Raw genomic sequence first — 19,938 nt, forward strand, 5'->3', positions numbered from 1 at the left:
CCCGCATGTGGTCAGGCATCTGAAGCCAAATACAGTGGGTGAGTGTGGCAACAACAAATAAACAAGAGGCTTCCCATTACCACCTTCGGCCAGGAATGTTGCCAACTACAAGCCCAAATCTAAGAATAGAGGGAAGGGAAATTAACATGTGGATGCCTCCTATAGATTTTCACATATATTACAGATTATTGCAGGCAAATGGGTATTTGCCCCAGGACAGAGAAGGTGAATAGGGCTTAAAAGGATTGGATATGATTTCTATCTCTCTAAAGCTAAAACTGGCATCCAGAAAGATCCTTCTGACAGCAAGAATGCCTCATTATTATTATTTTTATGTATTTACTTTTTTTATTTTTGAAGGACAGAGAGAGAGACAGAGTGTGAGTGGAGGAGGGGCAGAGAGAGAGGGAGACATAGAATCCAAAGCAGGCTCCAGGCTCAGAGCTGTCAGCACAGAGCCCGACACGGAGTTCGAACTCACGAACTATGAGATCATGACCTGGGCTGATGTTGGACGCTTAACCGACTGAGCCTCCCAGGTGCCCCAAGAATGCCTCATTATTAGAATGGATCTTTGGCTGACCCTCTGGTTCCTCTGGTCCCTGGCACCGAAGTCTTGAGACAGGGTCTGAAATGCAACTGTGGGTGACATTACAAAAGGTATTTCTGTCCCGACAAAGGGGCTGGTCTAGGGATAGTAACAGCTAATAGTTTTTCATTCTTGAACACACGACTATGAGTTATATAAATCTATCTTTGATCATCGAAGAAAGCAAATGCATGCAAGTCAATAAAATACAAAAGTTAGATCGGATTGCCATTGATATAAACAAAATCATCAGATTTCATTTGGCAGTTGTGTGGCTATCTTAAGGAAGATATTTTGACATTTCCACAATGGTCTGAGTGACCAGCCATCAAGGTGGCCCCCATCTTAACCCACACGGCAGACCTGGCCTCTGTCTTCCATTTACAACAGAAGTCTACTCTTGCTGAAAATTAGCTTTATTTTGACAAGGCCAGTAGGAAATGGAACATTTAAAGAGCTCTTTCTTGCTTGAGTAGTAGTATATTAAAATTTTGTGTTTAAAAATTAAACTTTGCATTTTAGGTATGCATTTTTTCTGAATTAATTAAACTGTGAATTAATTTCTGAGATCTTACGAGACTGGCCCCAGGGCAAATAGACTTTCTCTCACAGGTCCTTAAATTAACTCTGCATAGGCTTGTAAAGTCGTCTGTTTTCCAGTGCTCTTGTTTGTGAGAACCAGAAGGCAATGGCCTTTCCCTCTTAATTTATGTATTCATTCAGCACATATTTATTATCACCCTTGTGCCAGACACAGTTCCCAGGCCCTCGATGAAGCTATGAGCAAGCCCCTGTTCTCAAGGAGTCTGTGTTCAGGGTGGGAAAAGCAGATATTAACAAATAGTTAAACACAACAGAAATTGCACTCCTACTCCACAGAGGAGCCCTAAAAAGGCTTTTTAATTCAGTTTAACTAGTTGCCATTGATGGAAGGTTTCTATGTCGGCCAACGCGTTTGCGTTGAGCGTATTATCTTCTTGGAGGATACAAGGATATATGGTATGAATATAAAGACTGGCTCTACCACCAGAGAAAGCCCGTGGTCATACCCCCTTCTTGTTCATTTTCTTTGTCACTCCATGAGGAACACTTTTAACCTCTAAAATTTTGTCTTGTTTTTGTTTTCTTTGTTGTCGTGCATAGATTTTTGGTGTCTCTACAGTAGAATATTTTCTCCCCCAGACACAAGAAAAAGTGTGTTCAAGTTAAACAGACTAATCGTATTAGTTTGAGGATTCAAATAATGTGGTGTATGAAATTCTGAACTTATGGCATTTTATATGCAAAATCTAATATGCATTTTTGTGAAACCACAAGGACAGGGCAGAAAGTAGTTTGCAGTGCAGAGAGTCCGGGATTTAAAGGTAGAATTTCAAGGTGGAATTGTCCATTACTCAGCTCTGTCACTCACAACCTGGGTGACAAAAGGCAAGTGACCTTTCCTATTACAAACCAGCCACAAGTGGAACACAGAACTCCCTCTGCCTCCCCAAATAAAGACCAAATCCGGGGCACATGGGTGGCTCAGTTGGTTAACTGTCTGACTCCTGACTTCAGTTCAGGTCATGATCTTACTGTTTGTGGGTTCGAGCCCCACATCAGGCCCTCCACTGACAGCGTGGAGCCTGCTTGGGATTCTCTACCTCTGTCTCTGCCCCTCCCCCCACTGGTGGGCACACACAAAATAAATACATCAATTTAAAAAAAAAAAAAAAAAGACAAATCCATTCTGGTTAAACAGAAACGTGAGTCATGAGTTCCCTTCTTTGACATCTTTGTAGAATGTTTGTTTTTAAACCACGGTTTGTTTGCCATAATCACCCATCTGTTGATCATACGCGCTCACGTGATGCCCTCACTATGTGTTATGGCTGACTCAGAAGGCTACACAGGAGGTACATTAAGCGCTTGCTAACTGTCCCTTTTGTCAAAAATTCGAGTTAGTTTTCCTTTCGCGTATTTGAGTAAGTGGATGTTCGGCGATCTGGGGCTTAAGTCATTTTCCCGATTGCCTCTGTTAATTCACTTTATAAACACAGATACATAAATCGTGCAATTTGAGATGACGAGTGAGATTTAAAAAAAAAAATCTTTCAGCAGACACTTATGGGGATGAGCACTGGGTGTTAGGGAATGAATCACTGGATTTGATTCCTGAAATCATTATTGCACTATATGCTAACTTGGACATAAATTAAAAACTAAAAAATAAAACAAAATAAAATCTTCCAGCTAGTTCAAAAGTAAAAAAACATGTCATAAAGTTTTAAGATGTCAAATAAAAAATCAAATTACTTATTAATCATTTGAGATTATTGTAGTAAGTGAATAAATGAATTAATAAAAGGCAATAAATTAAAGCCATAAGTGTATACTAACCATACTTTTCTAAACACGTATAATCTGATCACGTGAACATATATGTGTGTGTGTGTGTGTGTGTGTATGCACATTATAAACACACATATATACATGCTTGAAAATCTATTGTTTCTCAACATATTGTCATAATAAATCTCAAATATGTAATTGGATACTGGGCTCCTTTAGCAAAATTGGCCTCCAAATATTGAAGGTTCAGGCAACAAGGTATTTGTAGAAGCAGAACAACCATTTCAAGTAGTCCAACAAGTGCCCCTGCTCTCCAGAGACTCAAAATAGCAACTAGCATCCACTAAAAGCCAACCTTGTACAAAGAGCTCTCCTAGGTCATAGATATACAACCATGTAGATACCCATACACATCATTTACAGCAACACACATCATTTACAGCAACCCCATAATTAAATATTCTTACTCCTGTTTTTGCAAGTAGGAAATTAAGGCTTTAGATCTGACACAGTATCTTTGACCCGAGACTCCACAGCTAGTTAGTGGTTCATTTCCTTCTCCTGCTCTTGCTTCATCATTATTTCTTATTTCTTCCTGGGCCAGGGACCTGGGAGGGGGTTGAGGGGAGGGGGGAGGCAGACTGGGACCCAGAGTTCTACCCCCACCTCCGCATGTAGGTAAAAAGACTATAGAAGCCGCCCATGGGAGGGTGGCAGAAGGGGATCACAGGACAGTGACAACCAAGAAAATACCTCCTTGTCTGAACACCAGTGTCTCTTTCCCAGGCATGTTTAGGAAGGACCCTGTGTCCTGAAATGCATGTCTATGCCTCACACATTCTTGATTTTATACACATTCTGCACTCACAGAAGTGTGAGCATTTAGTCTGTTCTTTCAACCCAGGTGGATTTGTAAAGTCTTCGCAGGCAATATTACGCTGCTTTTACTTCTGTATGACACCTAAAATAGTTCTGGATGCAACACTGATACTTAGTTCATTTCTCAGCAATTTTTTTTTCAAGGAAAGACTATAATGACAAATGTAAATGTCTAGCATCAGACATGTTCTACTATTCAGTGTTTCTCTCCCTCACATTGGTTAATATGTTTTGCAAGCAAGCTAGAGCTTCACATTTGTACTCCCAAGACAAATAATGGTTTTTACCCTCTAATCTAACAAGACTAGAGAAAGTAATCGGGTCCCCGTCACATCAACTATGAAACCTGCCATTGGATGGTCTTGGGACTTGCGTTTGGTAAATCATCTGCTAACGCCAACATGTTACAGAATTCCTTCTGATAAGGGAAATGACTCAGCATCTAACCTACATTTCTGATTCTGTCCATTTTTAAGCACTCCGACAATTGCTGCCTTCTAACCCGTAATTCGTCAAAATTGCCACCTAAAGGTATCTACTGCTTTGTGGTTCTGGTGACTTCCGCTCCACGTAAACAGGTCTACTTGTCCCCTGCTGGATTTGCCTGTCTCTTGAGACTCCAGGGTGACATCCGTTCTCTGATAGGTCTAAGAAAAAGTTGCTGCTTTTCAGATGGGAGTACTAATTTCTAAGCCCTTCACTTGTGAGAGCTGAAAAAGGATGTTCTGACCTTTATTTCACAAGACAATAGCTCATGTAGCAATTGTTTCAAGTAGCCACTTCCCTTTTAAATAAATGAAACTTCTTATTTTTTTATTTTTTTTAATTTTTATTTATTTGGAGAGAGGGAAAGAGAGAGAATGAGCTGGGAAAGGGCAGAGGTGGGGGGTGGCAGGGACAGAGGATCCAAAGCGGGCTCTGTGCTGACAGCAGAGGGCCCGACGTGGCACTCAAACTCACAAACCATGAGATCGTGACCTGATCCGAAGCCAGACACTTAACTGACTGAGCCACCCAGGTGCCCCAATAAATGAAATTTTTTAAAAGAAGTAGCAGCAGCAGCCATTAGATGTGGGAACGCATTAATATCGTTAGCAATACGTTCACCTTTTTTTTTTTTTTTTGTCATTCCATGTTGCTTTCACATACATTCAAAACTGCCGTTCGAGGTCAAGAAGGTGATTATTCTTGGTGAAGGACGTGGTGCTGGGAGTAACTAAATAAAGGGGAAACTTGAATACTTAGTTTAAGTGGACAGGCCACAGAGTGGCAGAGCGTGAGCGGAGAAGTGAGTGGTGAGCTAGGCCCACCAGGGGCTGAGCAGGGACAGGCGGGACCAGGAAGAACGACTCCTGTTTCCCCTTTGAGTCTGGAGGAATCGAGACGGGTAGATACAGGGGGTCATAATTGGGCAGGGATTCGAAATCCAGGAGCGGTGCACTTGAAGGCTGCCAGGTGGGTTCTCCGGAAGCTGAGTCTGAGACAGAGCACAGGGTACAGGTGTGCACTGGGATTGCACCTGGGAAGGGAGAGGGAGGGTGGGGACTGGGCAGACTAAGGAGTCACACTGCCTTTGGACCTGACAGAGCCTCAGCCACCTACAAGGCCCAGGGGCAAACACTGCCCCTGGTGGCTGGTGTCGGGACAAACCAGCTTGGCAGTCCCCTCCCTGTCCCGGGCAGCAGAGTGGGGCGTGACCTCAGATGGGGCAAGTGTCTGCAGCTCAAGGCACAGCTCTGTCGCTACGGTCCCTCCTTGAGGGGAACTGAGCCCCTGTCTCTACTGTCTGCACGTTCACGAGAGCTTTTACACCTGTGTCAGATGAGGTCGCATTTTGAGGATGAAGTGTTAGAGGTTAATTAAGAAGGAAGGCGATGGTTTGGAGAGTCCCCAAGGGAGACGAGAGGGATGCTGGCCAAAGGAGAGTGAAGGGCAAGCCTCCCCCAGGTCCTGATTGAGAGCAGACCCCAAATCTGCAGCAGCAGCACACTCAGCAAGGACGCGGCATCAAGTCAATGTCAGGACGTCTCTTAGACCTCCTAGCCCCCGCTGCTACACGAGCTGTGATTGGCAAGACTGGACCTGGAGAAAGAAAGGCAGGTGGAGGGGGGGGGGGGGGGTTGCCTGGAGAGGTGAGAGGTCAAAAGAGGCCACTTAACCAATAAGCAAAGCACCTGCAGGGCTGGAGCTCAGAGCTGAGGCCTCTGGGAAGGGAAAGGGCACGGTGGCGCAGGAGACCCTAACAGGTGCCACAGTCACCCAGCTGGGTGGTCAGTGAGCGCATGGCAGGTGACTCATCCATGGAACACCTGCTGTTGAACAATTGCCACAGCCAGGCACTGTTCCAGGAGTGGCCGATACAGCAGTGACAAGGCAGTGGCCATCCCTGCCCTTGTCATTTTTGCATTTCAGCAGTGGGTGACAGAAAATACATGAGGTATAGGGTACGTTAGAAGCTGATTTTGCTATGGAGAAAATACAGCGGCGATGAGGGTGCTGGCGGTGGTGAAAACAGACTGCAGTTTCACACAGGGTGGTCCCAAACAGCCCCACTGAGAAGGTGACATTTGAGAAAGGACTTTAGCCTCCATGCAGATGTCGGGACCAAAAGCTCTCTGGAGAGAGGGAGAAGCAAGGGCCAAGGCCTGAGACAGCCTCCTGCTGGGTGGTCAGGAGCACAGGGCAGGCGGCCATGGCCTAAGGGCTCAGAGACTGTGCAGCACCAGCCTGCGGGCCACGTGGGAGGATGGCATGAGTCCCACATGCACATCGTAATGGGACCCTTTGATCTGCTATCTCGAGAGATATCCATCCGGGGCCTGAAAACAGAAGATGCTGGCCACGGTGAGGATTTGACCGGTCCAAGTAGACAGCTGAGGCTTCAGAAGATGACCCATGGCCATGTGCGTGTGGAGGCCCTGTGTGAGGAATCTGGAAAAAGCAGGAGTACCTCACCACCATTAGCAGCACGCCATGGGGTCTTTCTTTGCCAGGCTCTTTCTTCCTCCTGCACCTCCACCCCTCCTCCTTACACCACTGAATTCTGCCTGTGTATCTTGTGTTTCCAGTTCTGTGACTTTCCAACTCACCTTCACACTAAGTTTGAGTCTGACCGTTTCCCACACCGGTGTTCCTGTGGTGACCACCATTACAGATGCCCCTTCATGGTCTCTCAAGTATCTTGACTCCTCCCAAGTCTTCCCTTCTAACTAATGCTGGGTCTGTCCTTGTTTATTGTATTTTATTCCACCTACCAGGTGTTCCGGGTAATTATCTAGTCTTCTGTGAAAGATGTTTATATTGGAACACTCATTGACATCAATCCTTGTAGTTACATCTTAGGAGAATGTTAGAATACAAATCTTGAAGACAGGCTAATTTTAAATTCTGTTTCTTATTTTACCTGGCATTAAAATAAGTCAAATCAGGGGTGCCTGGGTGGCGCAGTTGGTTAAGCGTCCGACTTCAGCCAGGTCACGATCTCGCGGTCGGTGAATTCGAGCCCCGCGTCAGACTCTGGGCTGGTGGCTCGGAGCCTGGAGCCTGTTTCCGATTCTGTGTCTCCCTCTCTCTCTGCCCCTCCGCCGTTCATGCTCTGCCTCTCTCTGTCCCAAAAATAAATAAAAAACGTTGAAAAAAAAATTTTTTTTTAAAAAATAAAATAAGTCAAATCAGTTTTTCTCAAATTGGAGGGATGTAAAGGATGACTTTAGAAAAAAAAAAAAGGTCCTCTAAAACTTCTAAGGTTAAATGTGATTATTTCATAAAATAATCTCTTAAATATGCCTAGAAATACATTTAGACATAAATGTTTTATGCTTATACAAGTGGAAAGCCCAAATGAACACTTATAAATTAAATATAAATAAAATCAGAAAACCGAAAAAGTATTCCAGTTAACTCTATGAATGTGGTATGGCGGGTGCTGGCATTTGCTGAAACGAAGTTATTCTTGGGATGCAGACGAGGTCCTGGATGGTTGGCCAGCCTCGCCTGATCAGAGCATGCCCACAACCCCTACAATCCTGTGCCCATGCTTCCTCCTTCATATGAGCCTCCTACCCTTGGTGCCAGACCACGGGACCCCCACGTGTGGGGAATGCATCCCTGGAACTCTGTTCTCTCCTTAGTTTCACAGAAGCGCTTGTTCCCAAGATGGTGCAAAAGAACCGACATGAGACTAAACTTCCGCTGTGGTTTTTGTGGGGGAGTTTTTTGTTGTTGTTTTGTTTTCAGAAAGTTTATTCTATTCTATTCTATTCTATTCTATTCTATTCTATTCTATTCTATTCTATTCTATTCTATTCTATTCTATTTTTAGAGGGAGAGTACTCAAGTGGGAGGGAATGGGAAGAGAGAGAGAATCCCAAGCAGGCTCCACACTCAGCACAAAGCACAGGGAGGGGCTTGATCCCACGACCCTGGGATCATGACCTGAGCTGAATTCAAGAGTCAGACACTTAACCGACCGAGCCACCCAGGAGCCCCCCACCACGGTTTTTGGGTTGAGCTGTGGCCAAATGATCCAGCGTAACTTTTACTAATTGTCCAGATAATTATCAGAGTAGCAACTCTGACATGAACAACATCTCAGAAAGAACCAGTTGGACAAACACCGTTCAAGTACAGTTTCTAATGTCAAGGATCTACTTTCTCTTCTTTATAGTACTGGGCATGCCTGAGGCAATTAACGTACTACATTTTCCACCAAAACATTCACCTCAGGATTTTCTTTTCTTTCCTTGGCCTATTGTCAGGTGGTGACTTCGTCTGTTGTACATTTTGTTTATATTTTTAAAATTCTTTTGTACTACTTGAGTAAACATTTATAAACCACTTTCTCAAAGTATTAAATGTTATAATCTCAAAGACTGGATCAAATACAATATCAAAAACTAAAACCGTGTTTCAGTGTTTTACATGACCACCGAATTTCAGAGTTGGAGCTGACACAGTCAAATTCGTCTCTAAAATATCCTGCAGAAACCGTCATTTAGTCTGTGTCTGAAAAGCTGCAGTTACTAGCTTATAAAGCAATATATTCCAGTCTTCAGTTAGAAATTTCTTTACATTGAATCAAAATCTATTGCTGTAATTTTGCCTGTTTGTGTTCGTCCTGCCTTCTAGCATAAAGCACAAATCTAATCTCTCTTGCAAAGGATAACTCCTTCACCCCTCCCCCATGAATACGACAGCTCCCTCCTTCCTCAGCCTGCCTCCCACCCAGACAAACATCCTCAGTACTTTCCATCGTTTGTACAGCACAATGCAGAATAACATGGACAAACAGCACAGTGATTGCTTTGGTACATTTTGCAGACAACACGATTCCTTAGCAGAAACTTCAACAGATTATGTGATCCAGGGATTGTATCTAAGAAATAGGCTTTTGTGTCAATTTTTGTTAGTAGAGCTAATATTATAAAGGACTACAAAGTAATATGTAGAATTATCCTATTAAAAGGACAGGGATGGAACATATTTTAAATGATAACTAAGCATGTGCTGGCATGCATATATATAATTTATTTATCTATTTCTCTTTACAACTGAAGAAAGAAAATGTGAAAGCCCGAATAGGCTCTTATTGACTGGGTAGGATGGAAGGTGATGGCAACCAGGCTTTCCTGGCTCGCTTCCCAGGTCCTTTCCATAAAAGCCCCTTTCCAAACTGAAAAACAGGATCCTTATGGTCTTTTTTCTTTTTTTTTTTTCTTTTTTTCTTATTTTATCCATTTGTTTTGAGAGAGAGAGAGAGAGCACATGGGAGGGGCAGGGAGAGAATCCCAAGCAGGCTTCACACTGTCCGTGCAGAACCCAATGTAGGGGGTTGATGTGGAGCTCAAACTCACAAACCACAAGACCTCGACCCAGGCTGAAATCAAGAGTTGGGTGCTTAACCAACTGAGCCCCTCAGGTGCCCCCAGAATCCTAATGGTCTTGACAGAGCCTCCTGGAACAACCAGACAAGGTTCTACACTACAGCCAAATCCCATGAAGATATGGTATCTGGCGACCCTTGTCTTCATTCTTAACTGTCCGTGTGCAGAGCCCAGTCTTCAGAGTTGAGGAAGTGAGACATGATATCCAAGAGAAATGCACCTATACTCACCAACTCTCCCACTCTGGCCCCACAGAATCCTGGCTGTATAACAGGGACAAGTAATGTCCTGGGTAGAAGTGTTATGGTGGCCTAAAGCTCCACAAAGCCCAGGTCACAATCAGGAGGGAGAAAAGACCTGGCTGGGCTCACCTGTGGCCCCTTCCCAGTGTCACAGTGGGGGACCAGGCAGCAGCCATAGCTCCCTTGGAGGTATGGCTTTTTTGTTGTTGGTGAGAACATGTTTTGCAGGTAGGTGTTTGCGTCTTCCCCAACAACACTGCGGCTGATAGTCATAACAGCACGTGAGAGCACATTACCGCCCAGAATGGGAAAAACATGTTTACGATTAATTCTTTTCTCCAACAGCTGGCTGCCCCAACTCCTTGATTAAAGAGCTCCATCACTTCAGGATCCTTGGAGAAGAGCAGGTGAGTCAGCCTCTCAAAGGCGGTGCCAGGGTGTCGTGAAAGACAGACACTAATGAGACAGTTTGGGTGCTCTCCAGGGAGGTAGAGTGTGTCTCCTGACCCTTGGCGCCCTAAAATGGGGAAGAAAGCCATGCCGCAGATATGTGTGAGGACACTCTTTTCCTCTTCTATCCATCAGATCTGACAGGTTATTAATTTTACATCTGCCAGAGCATTTCGTCTCAGGACGCCAGCAGTAAGCAGGCCCGACGTAGCGGCAGATAGGCAAGCGAGTAAGTGCCCAGATATATTATGCCTAAGAGCCCAGTCGTCACAGACGGTCCTGACATGATGGCAGCGGGCAAGTGTGCAAGCTCTCCTCACCAGACTTTTGCACTCGGTGCACATTATCCGTATTTCACCGCAGCCGCTTTCTCTATGGATGTGAACGTGTGACTTATATACAAAGGGTGGCCCATCAAAAGTAGATGATTTGAGTAGTGTGGTGCTCAGCGAGATGTCAGATTTTAAACAGATGTGCTAAGTAAATAATTCAAGGCGCTGAATCACACACGTGCGCGCGCACATGTACTTTTGACCACGTCAAAACAAATTTCTTGGTCTTTACATAGAATTAGTTTCCATGGTATTATGTTAAATCTTGATGTCAAGTTATTTTTGAAACACACCAAGTAGTTGACAACATGGTGGTTTACTCCCAAGGGTCGTCTTTGCCAAGTCTGTACGGGAAAACCTGCAAAGGGAGATGGGGCCGCTCAGTGTCGTTGATAAGTTTTTGGTTTGTGTTTTTCTTTGGTATGTGTATGTTGCAAGTTTGGACCCCACTGTGTCCAATACTAAATTAAAAGCAGAAAGGGATTAATTGGGGGAGGATAAAAAAGTGGAATTCTTTCCAACTCCCTGAATTAATAGGTTTCAGCGTGCTTCCTTCATTATTTAAAGACTTCAAATTCCAGAATTCAGCGGGCATAAGTGTTCATTCAAATATAAGGAAAATCAGCTATCCTCCATTGCAGGTAAGAGTTGTTAACTGGCTCCCTCAGACATATCTATTTACGAAACACATGAATCTCACAGCCGTCTTCCTGTGAGATTTCTTGAAGTAAGAATTACTGATTGTTACCCTGACATTTCTGCCCAGATAATGGAGCTTTCTCTTCTAACTTGTACCAATATTTGCAAATTATTTCCATATTTGTGTTAGAGTCATTGGTGATTAGCAGGGAAAGAAGCCAACTGCAATCATCTCCTTAGATCTGCATAAAAGTCAGGCCACTTTGCATTCTCCTAGAAATTTAATTGAGCCATAATCAAAATCAATATTATTCTGATTAGTTGTGCAACATGGAGACATAGTGCGTCACAGCAATATTGATCTTTATTTCCTGAAAAAAAAAAAAAACACTTTTCCTTCCTCCTTTGCTTTCATTCAGCAAGTGCTTACTGAGCACCTACTCAGGTGCTGTATACCATTTTTAGTTATAGGGATAAAGAAATGAAAAAGAAATACCTATCAGGGGAAAACTGCTAAGTTATATACACACAAACATGTTCAGTATATATTGTGCTAGGTGCTTTTTATAGCCATGGAGAAAAATAAAGCCAAAAAGAGGGTTGTGGTAACTGGGGGAAGAGGTGAAATTTTATATAAGGTGGTCAGGAAGAACCTCACTGAGCAGGTGATTTGTGAGTGGAGACCTGAATGTATATGTAAACGCATAATGTAAAAAGCATCACAAAATGCAAGGTGTGGTTGGAGTGAGGCAGGAAGAAATCCAGGAGAGTGTGAACCGGAAGCCAAAGGCAGGAGGCATTTCTAGGAGGAGGGCTGATGTGCTGACCAAGCAGGATGAGGGGTGAGAAATGAACACAGAATTCATTGGTGACCTTGACCAGGGGAGGGTGGGGGTGAAAGCCTGCTTGAATTGTGTTCGTGTGAGATGGGAAGAAGAATGGGAGAGAGCAAATATAGGTACCTTCTTTTTTTTTTTTTTTTTTAATGTTTATTCTTGAGACAGAGACAGAGCATGAACAGGGGAGGGGCAGAGAGAGAGGGAGACACAGAATCTGAAACAGGCTCCAGGCTCTGAGCTGTCAGCACAGAGCCTGACGTGGGGCCCGAACCCACAAACTGTGAGATCATGACCTGAGCCGAAGTCGGATGCTTAACCGACTGAGCCACCCAGGCGCCCCTAGGTAACTTCTTTCTTGAGGAATTTAGGTATAAAGGAAAGCAAAGAAATGAGGTAGCTGGGGGTGGAGGAATGTGGAAGCAAGATAATGTTTATTCGCTGGTGGGAATGACTCTGTAGAGGAGTGGGAAGTTGGAGATGCAGGGGAGAGGAGAGACTGTCGGGAACAATGTCCTGGCTCACAACAACTGAGTGTAGGCTCAGCCTGAGACAAGATTACAGGCAGCTCAGCTGGCAGTGGGGATGATGGCAGAATATGGAAGGTGGTTGTCATTTATGCTTCTCTCATCTCAGGGAAATAAGAAGCGAAGTTGTCAGCTGAGAGTGGAGATGGCGGGAGAGATTTCCAGGGAGAGGAAAGGGTAATGACAATGTCATTTAGGAGGGTAGGAAGTGAACAAACTTGGGAAAGAAATGAGTTTGGAGTGAGATCCGTCAGCCTGGTGTCCCTGTGTCCCATTCAACTGCGTAGACACAACCCCAGTAAGTGCAGAGTTGGGTTTAACTCAGAGTTTGGTTTTCGGCTAGGAGAGCAGAGCAGTGGGATATGAAAAGACAGGGACAGGAAAGGTGGTTGGATCCATCGGTTCCAGGTCCCAGTGGGTCCAAATAATTTTTGGAGGTTGAGTTGCAAGTTTGAGTTTTAGAGTTTGAAGGGTTTAGCTGGAAAAGTAGGTGTTGGCGGAGGCGTGCAGCCAACGTCGAGATTGTGGAGGCAGGCAGGGAACAGCTGTGGTGGGGCCGGGGAGGGCTAGAAGGGCTGGTGGCTGAGTTAGGATAGAGAACAAGTTGACCAGAGAAGTTGCGGTCACAGACTCAGGAAGCCAGGGCACTGGAAGGTGTGGCCCGTGTGGACACTGAGATCCTCCAGAATTATCACCAGAGCAGACTTGGAAAGAACTCTGATGAGTCATGAACTGGATCTTCAAGAAATGGGGGTAGAGGGAGCAGGGAGATAGAGAGGGTGAGTGAGGTGGGGCTCAGGAGCTGGCTGTAGATGGAGAAAGAACACCCAATGGAGACTCATGGCTTGAAAGTCAAAGCTGGAGGGTTTCGGGAGAGAATAAGACCGTTCTACTTAGAATGTAACAGCGTAATGCTTGGTGGTACAAAGTGTGCAGAGAACATTTGAGGGAGCTGTCAGGGAAGTGGTGTCCTAGGGCATGAGCCAGTTTCAGTGAAGAAAGAATGTGAGAGAAACACCGGGAGTAGACTGAAGTCACAGGGCAGTTGCTCTGCCCGGCCCTGGCTTCCCCCGCACAGGGGCGGGAGTTGGGGCCACTGAAAGATGGGGTAGAGAAAAGGGGTGTACAGAGCCACATGTGGGCGGGGGGTCAGACTAGAAAGCTGACAAGGGAGCCAGGGACTGCTTTGGGGACTGATATAAACCCGTGCATCAGTCAGGACATTTCTATCCCCGATGACACACGACAAAAGCTAGTGGCCTCAGGGCAGGTATGGCTGAGTCTCCAGAGAAAAAGCAGAGCAGCTCCCCTGCTCCAGCCCCTGGGGTGGGCGTTCTAGCCCAGAGCTGGCAAAACATTCCGGCTCTCTCTGGGTGCTTGAGGCAGCTTTCATTACTTGATGACATGAAATGTTATATTAGTGTGTGGTACAAGTGCCCTTGGACACGTCATTTCAGTCCCTCTCTACCGTGGCTTTTCCATTTGTAGAGAAGGAGGAGCAACGGTGAACCATCTCTTAGAATTTTTGTAAATAAATAGCATGGCGAAGTTGCAAATACTAAGTGCTACACTAAAATGGTTCTGATTTTTTTTTTAATTTTTTTTTAACGTTTATTTATTTTTGAGACAGAGAGAGACAGAGCATGAACGGGGGAGGGTCAGAGAGAGAGGGAGACACAGAATCGGAAACAGGCTCCAGGCTCTGAGCTGTCAGCACAGAGCCCGACGCGGGGCTCGAACTCACGGACCGTGAGATCATGACCTGAGCCGAAGTCGGCCGCCCAACCGACTGAGCCACCCAGGCGCCCCAAAATGTTTCTGATTTAAATAGCATTTTCATTCTTTATACTCAATCAGTAGATTAAACTAGTAGTAATCAGGTAGGCAATAAAATAAGTGTAATGTTCACCTAAAAGTGAATTGATAAGATGAACACAGATACTGGTTAGATAACGAATCCATTGCTGGATGGTGGAGATGCTTACTGGTTATCTAATTTCTCTGTATGTGATTCCCTTACACTTGCTTTGGTCTTTAACAGGCACCTGATTTTTGAGAGCCAAAATAAAAATAAATCATTAAACAGTATGAGTAATTATCTTCCAAAAATGAAAATACACTTAAAAATCCTTGGAATTTAACGTATTTACTCTAGCTTCTTGGCCCTATCTCTGATATGTGTTGATAGTTCACATTCATAAAACTCCTCTCCTTCCCCTCCCCCCCCCCTTCCACCCCGGTCCAAACTATTTAGCAAAGATATTATCACAATGTAGGTAAAAAGCTACTCTAAAGTTCAAGGTAAGCCTTAAAAAAAAAAAACATAAACAAAAAAACCAAACCAGGAATGACATCTGTCAGTCCATAGGGTTTTGAGAGCCTTCAGGAGAACTGCATTTCAGAAGTACCTCCATTTACACCAGTTTTTCCCACCTTAGTTTCAATCACCAGAATTTTAAGGAAACTTTCATTCATTCAACAGACATTTTGTGAATACTTCTTGTACTGTTATTGTGCTAGTGTTAGATGAAATGGCAAACAAGGAAATCACAGGAACAAATCGTGATACGTGCCAAGGTGAAAACAGTGATTGAGATTTAACCTATTGTAGATAAGGAGCCACGGAGCCATGAAGTAAAGGTTGAGAGGGCACCCACTATTCACTGAGCTAGGATCTCAGTAGCGGATGGAAGAGCATGTGAAGCAGAGGAAAGCACATGTTCAGTGACCCCCCAAGAGGTGAAGAGATTGTCCTGTTCAAGGCACTGCATAAAAATCAATGTGGCTGGAAAATAATGAACAAGAGGGACAATGATGAAAGATGAAGACCCAGCTGGACCATGTAGGCCATGGTCAAGGTTTGGATTTAATTCTAAGTTCAATGGGAAATTCTTAAAAGTTTAAGCACGGGACTGGCATTAACTACATTACATTTCAAGAATGGTTAGTCTTGTTGCGATATGGACAAGGTCTGGATTAAGACGGTCGACAGAGGAAAGAGAAAGAAGTGAATATTCAGAGATAGAGTGAAGGGTCTCAGTGACTCATTAGCTGTGGGTCAGGGAAATGAAGGAGTCCCACAGTGTTATTTTACCAAGATGGGTAAGATGGTAAGAAGGTGAGGAACCCACGGCTCAACCCTGAGCAGATTTGCTAGGCCGGAAGCATTGAGAAGGAGGCAAGCCAGGATTTGGGTGTATGAGTTGGAACTCACAGGAGACGGAGGTCAGGGGTCAAAGATGGAGAGATAAATGTGGAGTCCCTGTCACGCAGATGGTATTTTAAGTCCATGAAATGAAACTTGTTATCAGTGTGTGTTACAAGTGCCCTCGGACACATCATTTCAGTCCCTCAATTGCCAAAGGGAGATAAAAGGCAAGGGACCACGTGAACCCTACGGAGCTCCATTTGGAAGTATGTTAGAGAAACGAGAGCCCAGGGAGAGGCAGGGAGGACGAGGGTGCAGGAGATGAGCACCAAGTACCTCTCAAGGAAGTCAGAGACGAACCCCCTTCCTCTGAGGGTGGGGTGCTTGAGCTTGGAGGCCAACAGTAGTACCACTCGTAAACCATTTCTCAGGGACTGTAGCAAAGGGTAAATAACATGTGTCCATGGGCCCCCCTGCCCTCTGCTGCCTGCCTGATCAACAGCACATGCTTAGCAGTCCTGTTTGCAAAGCCTTCGGAAGTCTCTGGGGGTCACACCCACTGTAGAAACCCCTGTGAGGAAAACGGTTCGCAGGTTACCCACCTTCATAGCCTTGCCTTCTGAGGAGCACTGTCATGGCCACAGCAAGGACAAGGGACAAAGAAAGCAATGGTCTTGACCTCCTTTCCAGAAGATTCCACAGCCACTGGAAGTCGAAATATTTTTTGACATTGTGTCATCAAAAACATCTGAAAAAAAAAAAAAGCTTCAGGGCCGCCAGCCTGGCTCAGTCAGTAGAGCATGTGACTCTTGATCTTGGGGTCGTGAGTTTGAGCCTCACATGCAGCATAGAGAGAACTTTCAAAAAATAAATAAAAACTTTAAGAAAAAAAAAACTCATAAATTGCAATCCAGGACATAATCTATCGCTTCAATTATATTTTAGGTGTTGTTTGATCTGTTTCCTCCTTACATCTGATTTCAGCCATTCTGATGATTTCTGATGGTTTCTCTATGCAGTGATCAAGGTCCGGCCCTTTCTGTAGCCAATTTATTTCATCAACCCATGACAGGAGTCCAGGGATGGAGAAAACATTAGCAACAGAACAGAAAATACAAAGAGCAATGTGGCGGGCACACCCACAGAGGCTGTCACCAACTCTCCCGGGGCTAACTACCTGCAAATGAGGAAAAATAAGATTAAGGTTACTGAGGATTTGATGAGTGTTTGTTTTCTGTGTGTGTGTGTGTTTTAATTCTAATACATAACAGAAAATAGGCCATCGTCTGCAGAGCAAGGAGAAATGGATTAATCATGAATGTGTGCTTCTCTATAAAGTTATTTTAGATGTGTTATCCGAAAAGGAAATTCTATAATAAGCTGTTTTTCATTATTTTCCAAAAGATGACTGTGGGAGAGTGAGCTGAAAAAAAATTTTTTAATAAAAAGGGAAAAAGAGAGAAAATGGAAGCAGCTTGGTTTTGGGGAAAGGGTGGTGTTTAGAGCCACAGCCCTGAGTTCTGATGTGGGATTGGGGGTTTCCTGCCTGGGTGAAGGTCAGCAAGGGACCGAACTCCTTTGTGACTCAGTGGTCTCGTGTTCCAGTTCCCAGAGTGGGCAGAGAATGAACTTCATAGACGAAGTGTCTGTCAGCACCGGCACCTGGGACAGAGTCGTAGTTCAGTGAATGGTATTTCTGATGGGGAGTCCTCTCCTCCACGGGGGGGTTACGAGAGGCTCCAGGGAGGGATTCCCCTGGTGCTCGTGGTTAAGACCTCACAGAAGCCAGAATTTAGGGAGGGAAAGCAAGACAGGTCCCTGCCTGCGGAGGGGTAGTTTTGTAGCTGTACCTGAGTGCCCCCAAAAGGATACTCTGGAAAATTCCACGGAGGAACAAAAACCCACCTCCTCCGTGCTCAGGGGATTTGAAATTGAAAGGCTGCCATGCAGCTCCCAGATTGCTGACAAGCTGTGACTCATTTTGACAGAACATTTCCCAGTTTTACCTGCTATTCCTGTTGTTCACATTTGCCGCGGTTTTAAATTTTAGGTTCCTTTTTGCTTTCTTTTCTTATGAAAGCATGCAAATCAAATATCACCATGGAGAGGTGTCTGTCTTCCTACCACCTTTTGGGTGGTTTTCCAGGGGTTCAGGGTAGTCAGGTGCAGACCCTTCCCAGCCTGACCCCTCGAGTGACCACCAGTATTTAGCAGGCAGCCAATGGCTGGCAAGAAAGGGGAAGCTAACTTGCCCATATGGGATTTGAACCTGTGACCCTTGCTTCATTATAGAATAATATTCTACCCAACTCAACTCTTCTAACTACCTACAGACCACCAAAATACAACCCCCATTTGATTATACTCTCTCATGATTCGTTATTTAGATTCCTAAAATGGGAGTTTATTGAAACTTCTATGAACTTTGTGCTTTAAAAATGGACATTTTCCATTTTACGAGAATCCATGAGCATACACATAAAGACTGAATAATTTACTCCTCGAATAAATAAAATATAAACCATACCAATGAGTTGAGATCTTTACCTGATAGGTCACACTAACAGAATGCATTTTCAGAGAAATTTTTAATTTTTTTTTCTCTTGGGGGCAAAGTAGTATGCTTTGTTAATACTTATTTTCCAAAATGTTGGCGAATACTATGTTGTCGTTTTAAATTATCTTAGTTACCTGTCTGTGGATTATCTGTTTTATGAAAGTCTATGTATAAATTTGCAAACTAGTTTTAGTAACAGCTTAAACAGCATTACTCAGCAGGTAAGTATGAAGCTGTCTACACAAACACACGCGCACACACACACACACACTCACTCACTCTCTGATTCCAAAGACAAACACTAAAGAAGTGATTTTTTTAAGGGAATTTGCTACTTTTGCGCCCACCTGACAATAGATTCCACACAGGCCTAGTCCATGTTGCAAATTAATCATGTTCCTTCAGTCCTGTTTGTAAAACGCTACCCATTATTGATGAGGAAAACAATCCCTTGCAGATTATGCAAGTACTATCGAATCAGCATTTCTTCATGTTCACCAATTTATCACTTTGCCACTGTTGTGTGTATTTTGCGCTCAGACACATGTAAATATTCTGCTCTACTCCCTGCTAATTTGTTACAAGTCTCCAGTAAACATATAGTAGGTTTCTTTCAATGAACTGTCATTTTTATGCCAGTTTAGTAGTTGAGAGGAATCTATGGAAATGTGGGCCATATCTTGAAGGGAACCGAATAAATATCTTTAATGACACACGTGTAATTACATCTAAATTCTTTCCTTAGGATACGAAACTTTCTATAAATACTAACTCATTACTGTCTCTAGGTCGAATGTTTGTTCTTACAAAGTTCACAATGTAATAAACAACAACAACAACAAAAAAAGGCAGTGCACTCGGTGGGCATAGGTTTCATTTCAGATGTGTGTACTTTTTAATTATCAGAAATGACCGGGTATATAAGTTAAAATATTTGTCTTCCGTGAGGAAAGAAATTGTATGCTCAAATTCTCTTGAGTGTATCATAAGTAGAATGACTATAATAAAGTCATTTTTTTTATATTCCTTAGCTAATGAGTGGAAAGAGGAACATAATTTTACATTTCATCAGTATTTGGAACCACTACAAATGCCATCAGCAAGAATACTAAAGCATTATTGGACTTTGTCCATAGGTTAACTTCTTCCTAGATAAAAGCTATCATCATAGTAGTAAAATCACTTAGCTAAATTAAATATATAAGTAATCTGTCATCAAATCAGAAAACAGCCAATTGCTTGAGAGCCATTTATTTAAAATAGAAAAGCCATCCCACATCACTGATATTAATTTCCATTGCCTTTGACTATTTTATTAGAATTATTTGATTGATGCTCACTGGAGTTATATTTCATTAACTCATCCTATAACAATTTGTTGTTTACCAACTATGGACGAGATACTATAGCAGGGGTGCATGGGTGGTTCAGTCGGTTGAGCGTCCAACTTCAGCTCAGGTCATGATCTCGTGGTTCGTGGGCTCGAACCCCACTTTAGGCTCTGTGCTGACAGCTCAGGGCCTGGA

At 43.8% G+C, this 19,938-nt stretch overlaps 1 protein-coding gene and 1 long non-coding RNA gene across 3 annotated transcripts in view; one reads left to right on the forward strand and one right to left on the reverse strand.

Annotated features, from left to right (window-relative positions):
• Positions 1–16,600, reverse strand: part of LOC121013075 (uncharacterized) — a 17,956-nt gene extending 1,356 nt beyond the window's left edge. The window contains exons 1-2 of the long non-coding RNA XR_005782488.1: positions 16,458–16,600; positions 10,997–11,063 (exon numbers count right to left, since the gene is read on the reverse strand). This is a non-coding gene — a long non-coding RNA (uncharacterized LOC121013075). The remainder of the gene's footprint in view (positions 1–10,996; positions 11,064–16,457) is intronic.
• PRKN (parkin RBR E3 ubiquitin protein ligase) overlaps positions 1–19,938 on the forward strand; it is a 1,360,680-nt gene that overhangs the window by 1,143,048 nt on the left and 197,694 nt on the right. For both annotated transcript variants that reach the window (XM_040448602.1, XM_040448601.1), the window contains exon 8: positions 10,269–10,330. In XM_040448602.1, coding sequence (XP_040304536.1) covers positions 10,269–10,330 — 62 coding nt within the window. The remainder of the gene's footprint in view (positions 1–10,268; positions 10,331–19,938) is intronic.

This window comes from Herpailurus yagouaroundi, unplaced genomic scaffold (genome assembly GCF_014898765.1).
Source record: "Herpailurus yagouaroundi ecotype Mexico unplaced genomic scaffold, PumYag 198, whole genome shotgun sequence".
NCBI lineage: Eukaryota > Metazoa > Chordata > Mammalia > Carnivora > Felidae > Herpailurus > Herpailurus yagouaroundi.